The 6,824-nt window shown below is 37.0% G+C and overlaps 1 protein-coding gene across 1 annotated transcript in view; it reads left to right on the top strand.

Moving 5' to 3' along the window:
• gpc6a (glypican 6a) overlaps positions 1 to 6,824 on the top strand; it is a 194,344-nt gene that overhangs the window by 111,286 nt on the left and 76,234 nt on the right. Inside the window, exon 4 of the mRNA XM_014003049.1 lies at positions 116 to 281. Coding sequence (XP_013858503.1) covers positions 116 to 281 — 166 coding nt within the window. The remainder of the gene's footprint in view (positions 1 to 115; positions 282 to 6,824) is intronic.

Genomic DNA, 6,824 nt, shown 5'->3' with positions numbered 1-6,824 from the left:
CACCCCACCCCCTATAAATGTTACCTGTTTTGAGCAAAATAAACAAACTACTCTGCAGCTGCAACATTGTTTATTAAGAGTGGATGAAATTAACGAGCTTGTGTTTGTTTTGTAGGTGAATGTAGTTCCAGCGTGTGTCAAAGCCTTGACCAAGATGCTGTACTGTCCATACTGCCGCAGCATGCCCGGGCTGAAACCCTGCCACAACTACTGTCACAACGTTATGAGAGGCTGCCTGGCAAACCAGGCAGACCTGGACACAGAATGGAACCGTTTCATAGGTAAGAGTCAAAAGGATTACCCTTCCACCTTTTTTTCTCATTTTCCCTTTCAGGTTTGAAGGGCTCTTTGTTTTTAAATGTGAGCTTTTATTTCAAAGTCTGAATGGTTTTCTTTTCCAGGTGTCTGTATAGTCTTGGTGTGAATCAGGAGGATGTGCCGTGTTAGATTCCACTTTAAAGGATTTACAGAGACAAAACTGAAATCTTATTTGTGCAGCCATTTCTCTTCTTTTTTCTTTTTTTTTTTTTTTCGCCCATCTGAAATGTTGTTTGCTATTGCTGGAACCCTGGCATGGTGCTTAAAGCTGCGGTCCCTGCTGTTTTGGATTGATAAAGGAGAGTAGATCCTAGGCAAACACATTTTCTATAGCATTTCCAGCTGAGCTCGGTGAGTAATATAACACTTCAGCTCAGCTGTAAGTAGCTGGCTGCTGTAAGCTCTCCTGTTAAATGGATACCGAGGCTGCACACAGAACGCTCCCTCTGGATTCCTTAGTAGGCCAGTGCTTTATTTGTTATGTACCCAAACTCATTCTCCCACCCACTCTACCATTTTTTTCTTTAATGGGGCAACGTTTTTTGTGACACATCCCCGAAGACTGTGTGTCAAGTGAACTGCACTTCTAAGCTTTTGGCTGTCTCGTGGCAGGCTTGTCATTTGAGAAAGCGTCAGATGACTTACCGTTTGTTCTCTCCAATGACACGTCTGAAGTCTCAGATCAACACGGGTCCTTGTGCGCCGAATGAGATGTCTCACAGCTTTATGACATGTGTTAAAAAGTTAGTGTCTTGTTTTGTATTGAAGAAGCAAATCTATCGCAGCGAAGGGACAATGTGTCTGACAGTAATGGGAAAAGCTGTTGTTGGAATAGAATGAACAACTTGGACATGCCAAAATACCCCTGAGATAGAGAGAAAAGTGTTTTTGTGTAATTTTTATTGTTTTTCCTTTTTTGCTCATACATTACTTCCCTCCAGGAGAGAATGTGTTGTTAAAGATATCATAAATTTAAATGAATAACTTGAGGATTGTCTATTTTCACGATGGTAACGGAGAGATGGAGTCACCTGACATTTTACATCTATTATCTGTTGCTAAGGAATTTCGATTTGCTTACTATGCAGCTCAAAAGAAATATTGATTCCCCCTTTGGAGACAAATTCTAAATGCATCACAGGTCAGTTCTCACCACTGAAGCACATCTTTGCATTATAGAAATTTATGGATTGAGCTTGTACACAGTCTGTCATTGTCATCTCTGGAATCACGCGTATTGGAAAAGACTCCATGAGGAGCACGGCTTTAATTTTTTTAAGACCCCAAACGACATCTACCTCCAGACTTCACTTGTGCTTAAATGTCATTATCACTAACAATGATTGGTCAAACTAGAGGGACTGGATTTACTCTGAAAATGCTGTGTGAAACCTGAGAGCTGAATGTTTTCGTTCAAATTTGCTGAAGAAGCCGGAACTGAGCTGTTAGAGCAAAAGGAAGCAGAAAACTAGATAACGCTTAAGGGGAGGGGGCGGTGTTGTGTATTTTCACGTGGTTCAGTTCTGCACTGCAATCCTGTAACTATGTTACCTTCAATTATTATGAAAATGCTAGCCTGGCCCTTGCCTTCCTACGCAGTTCCGTTCATTTCCAGTTTCCCTTCACTGCTCCGTCTGGGATTTCTCCCATAGACAAGGATTTCTTCAAGAGCATTTCATTCGGGCCAATCAGAGAACAGAAGGTTGATTTTCTGCGCAGTGTCTGCTTGTAGTTTATTTTACCTGGGCCAATCAGCAAACAGAAGGTGGAGTTTTGAATGACATGTGGCAATAAGATAGCTAAAAAGTAGCAAAAAGATAGCTAAAAGTAGAAACACAGTAGCTAAAAGCTTAAAGTAGCCAAAAAATTAGCTAAAAATTTAAATTAGAATAGTAAGTAAAGCTCAAAGAAGCATGAGAAAACAGAAATAGTTTCAGTATTCTAGAGTAAATGTCAGAACAATATGTTAAAAACATCTGAAGAGATTCATTTCTAAAAGGAAATCATTTGTAAATAAAACTTCTTTTTTGAAAACTGAAAGTTACAAAAACCAAAAATCGTAGCACCAAACGTCTAAACGGGTTTTTAAATTAGATACATGAATGACTAAAATAACCCAAAATATGCAGAAGTAAATACATAAAACTTAATAACCAGGAAACTAATAACATGGATGCTCATTTAGTATTCAAACAATAATATACTGTATTTTTGTTTAAATAAACAGTGGATTCAACTTAACTGGGAGCTTTAATGTAATAAAGGATTTTATGCTATTTTTATAATTAAAATGATTCTAACTGTATTATTACATTGCATTAAAATGTATAATGTCTTAATGGATTAGAATAAATCAGGTTATAAAAAATATCCTGCTGTGGAAATGAACTCTCGCTCTATAAACAGATCTTTAAAAACAACCATCTGTGAAATAAATCCAACCATCTGTTTGTCACAATGAAGCAACCAAATCTAAAGATAACCAGTACATTCTACTTTTKCTTGACCAGATGAATGAAAACTCTTTTTCAGAACATAAACATCTTTATCTACAAAGCTTTTTACACAAAGCTGCCATATCAGAATCAGTTTAAATAATTAAATCCAAAAGTTTTTTCTACAGCTAAGTCCAAGCACATCCCAAAGCATGACTCACTGAAAAAAATGGATTAAAAAACATCCAAGGTGAAAGAGGACGTACCAGAGAGAACGAAAGCAGGTGCCGAAACTAAAATGCTTTTATTGGATGCAGTAAAAATCTAAGACCTTGGCAAGGCAGCGCATTCAGAAGTCTAAACATAAATTCAAGCCATGAATCAAGTGAAAGGTGGGAAAAATTGAGCCGACAGAAAACAGGACGTAATACGAGACAGCAACAGGATGTGAGAGAGTTAGAGAAACTAAGTGATGAGAGGAGTGATTGGACAAGTGAATGCGGGCACGCAAATTATAGCATTCAGSAGTCAAAACGAGGATTTACAAAAGCTAAAACAACAGAGCAGATGAGAACCTCAAAAGTACTGCCTGTACTGAGATGACCCACATCACGAGTCACTCAGAACAGAGAGCATATGATTTAATCACAGCTTAATCACTGTAAATAAGAAATACTTAATTATGCATCTAGGAAAAGCCTTTACGTTGTATAAGTGGTGCAACAATACATGTATCTGTATAACTGTTCAATACACTGTGTATGGAACAATACAGATGCTCTGTGTTGAAGGCTCAGAGGATCTGTGTTCGACTACTTCACCTAGGCTGCATTGTCGAGCACAGATCCACTGACAAACTTGCTAAACTTGCTAAACTAACAAAACTGATTAAATTATTTAACGTGGAAACAAGTTAAAAACCAAAAACAAGGGAATGCCAACAGAAACAAACATCATAAAACTAAGGGTAAATGGTTAATTTTATTTAATACTTTTTTCATCATCACCTAAATCACAAGTATTTTCTTGTTAAAGTCTTTAAAAATGTTGCTAAAACACCCCAAAAATATCAGGTTTGATTTAGTTCTGATGTGGTTTAATTTTTAATCGGAACAAGTGGTTATTTTCTGTTAAAGGTGCCATGTTTGGATGCAGGTTGCAGACTTGATAACTAGGTGACACATTGCTTTTTGAAGTATTTGCCCATTTTGTGTTCAAATATTTTCTCCTGGTGCAACAGGAGAACCCTGATTCTGAGTAACAAACTGATTTACTGATTTTACTAAAGATGCACCTCAGCAACTAAGCAGATAAAATTATGGATATTCTGCAACAGGCCTTGTTATATAACTACAGTAATTAAAGATAATTTTGTTCCAGTTTGCATAATTTGATGAACGTGTTCAGAGGAATCATTATTTAGTGCGTTTTGTGGAAAGCATTTTACTGATTGTGGCATTTGCTGCTGTGATAAAGCTTGACTTTTGTTTTCTTGACACAACAGTGATTGTTGCTTTGTAGAGAAGGGAAAAAGGCAAAGTTTGTGGTGGGAAGAAAATTTCTCTCTTCATGTTTATTCATTTGGAATGAGCAGAGGCAGACTTTATCGGGACATATTGATTGCAGAGACATACTATTCCGCCTAATCTTGTTGTTGTCATGGTTATCACAGCACATTCATGTCACAGATATGGGCCAGCAGATACGTTGCTTCGCAGACTTGCTGATTTGCCACCATTTGTATGGGCAGCGCAAACATTATTATCAGCTATACCACTGAACAAGCCAAGGGGGGTCCTGTGGTGTCATGGCATGCTCCACGGTATTCTGAGGAACTCGAGCTTGATGCAGTCCAMCTTTATTTCTTTCTTCTTTTATTTAGTCCTTTTTGTTCAGTTACTTTTTCCACATCACTTCATGGAGCTTGTTACCTAAAACTGCTCTCTCACAGTTGTAAAATAGCTGATTAAGGTTGCTAAAGAGCCATGATTTGTGTTTGAAATACATAATTTCAGAAAACTTCCTGAGCTCTACGTGATACCATTTTGTTGGTTGATGCATCAATGACTGAACAAATTTAGAGCCACAGCAGGTATTTTGTGATCCATATGGGTCTTCTAGTGTACACAGCAGGTATGGGCCATCTGAACGGAAAATATGTTCACCCGTGAGACTTAGTTGAATGACTATGGTTAGCTTGGTGGAAGAAATTAGAGATGCTTCATCATTACTGCATGCGTACAGCCGCTTCTGGTGATTCAACTGATGCAAGTTTCCGACTGCGACTGACACAGACATCTAAATATAATCAATTTTATTGCAACAGGATTCTTTCTAACTCAAAGTGTCAAAGCAGATCATGTTGGAATTGACTACGAATTCAAAACAGTCAGACCAGAAGAAACTGTCATCAGGGATCCTGCAGACCCTTGAAAAGTCTTAAAAGTCAATGAATTCATCAATCAAAATAAAAGGCCTTAATTAACTTTAAAATGTCTTAAATCAATATTTCAGAAGCCTTAAAAATATTAAAGCACTGCAAATAGGATGACTGTAATTCATCTCAGATATTAAAATAATTGATAACATTTATTTTTAAATATTCACATATGGACATTATCCTTTGACATCACTTCCTGTTACTTAGATGCAAATATCTCACCTGTTCATCTGAGCATTGTGAAATTCATTTTGTAATATGTTAATGTTGTCTTTCCAAAAATGCATTCATATTTCTTACAAAAATCTGATGTCACAGGCACTTTAAGGTTTCAGACAGAGAATTGGGGTTAAGACCCCACTGTGGGTCCTAATACTCCAAATTTTGGGTTGTTAGAAGATTTTCAGAAATTAAATCAAGTAATTAACTGACTGCTAAGAAGGTTTTTGCTATTTTTGATGAAAAAGCAGTTAGATATGGATAAAAACAATTAGCAATATTTGAATAATTCAACCAAAAATACTTTGATTCACGAGTTTCTGCCATGGTTTTTATCTTTATTTTTTTGTCATTTGTGTTTATTATGAAATTGGTCTCAAATTTAATTTCACTTGGCATTAAAAAGTCTTCAAAAGTCTTAAATTTAACTTGACAAACTGTAGGAACCCTGTTGAGAAACCATTTATGTAAACCCATGGTTCTCAAATTGTGGCACATTTACCACTGGTGGTACTCAGGATCCCTGTACTGGCACTCTATACAAGCTGAAAAGTTGAGCTGAGTTGTAACGCTACAAAGCAGAAAGAGACAAAAAAAGCACAAGTGGTTCAAGCAAACTTCAATCTTGGATCCAAATGACTTGAAACAAGCGTGCAATGAGGAAGTTTTTGGAAAGTCCTTGTGAAAAATAGAGTTGACATTGGTTACCAGATGTGCTGGTGGCTACTGAGGCAGTCAGCAAAGAAACTGGTAGCAATAAAATGTGCAAATCATAAAGGAAATTTAATTGAACTTATTTCCAATTTGTTGTGTGGCAGAGAAAGTGTACACTGAAAAGTAGGCGGAGATGTTCTCTGCAACAATTGCACAAATTGTTGCATTTTAAACTGCACCTTCAACCAGGGTAGGGTGTGCTTTTAGCATCTTGATGGTTTCCCATGAATCAGCCCAGTGGTTGAAACAGTTTGGAGTAGYAAGTTTAAAGACGACACACACATGCTAATCTTGTTCATATCTAGTTTGTTTAGCCCAGGAGCTGTAATTTATAGTTTTCTACTCTGTGGTTTAATTATCTCTGGGTTCATTGTTGGTTTTGTTAGTAGCTTGTTTTAAAGGTTTTGAATGCCTGCAATAGTGACGAGACTTGAACTTCATTTTAGTGGTGTTCATTAGTAACAGCTTAAGAACCACTGATATAAACGATTCTTTCCATAAACAAATTAAAAACAGCATTGCAATAATAAAGAGATGATGACGACACATGGATCTGGGGTCTCATTTATAAAGGACTGCGTGGAAACCATACTAAAATTGAACGGATGGCCAAAAGGAGGAAATGGCATACACCAAAAAAATTCAGATTTATAAAACGGTGCGTACGCACGTTTCTGCGCACCTTTCCTTTATAAATC

The sequence above is a fragment of the Austrofundulus limnaeus genome, unplaced genomic scaffold, assembly GCF_001266775.1.
Source record: "Austrofundulus limnaeus strain Quisiro unplaced genomic scaffold, Austrofundulus_limnaeus-1.0 Scaffold16, whole genome shotgun sequence".
Taxonomy (NCBI): Eukaryota; Metazoa; Chordata; class Actinopteri; order Cyprinodontiformes; family Rivulidae; genus Austrofundulus; species Austrofundulus limnaeus.
The sequence above is the reverse complement of the archived record's forward strand: the minus strand, read 5'-3'. Positions and strand labels throughout refer to the sequence as shown.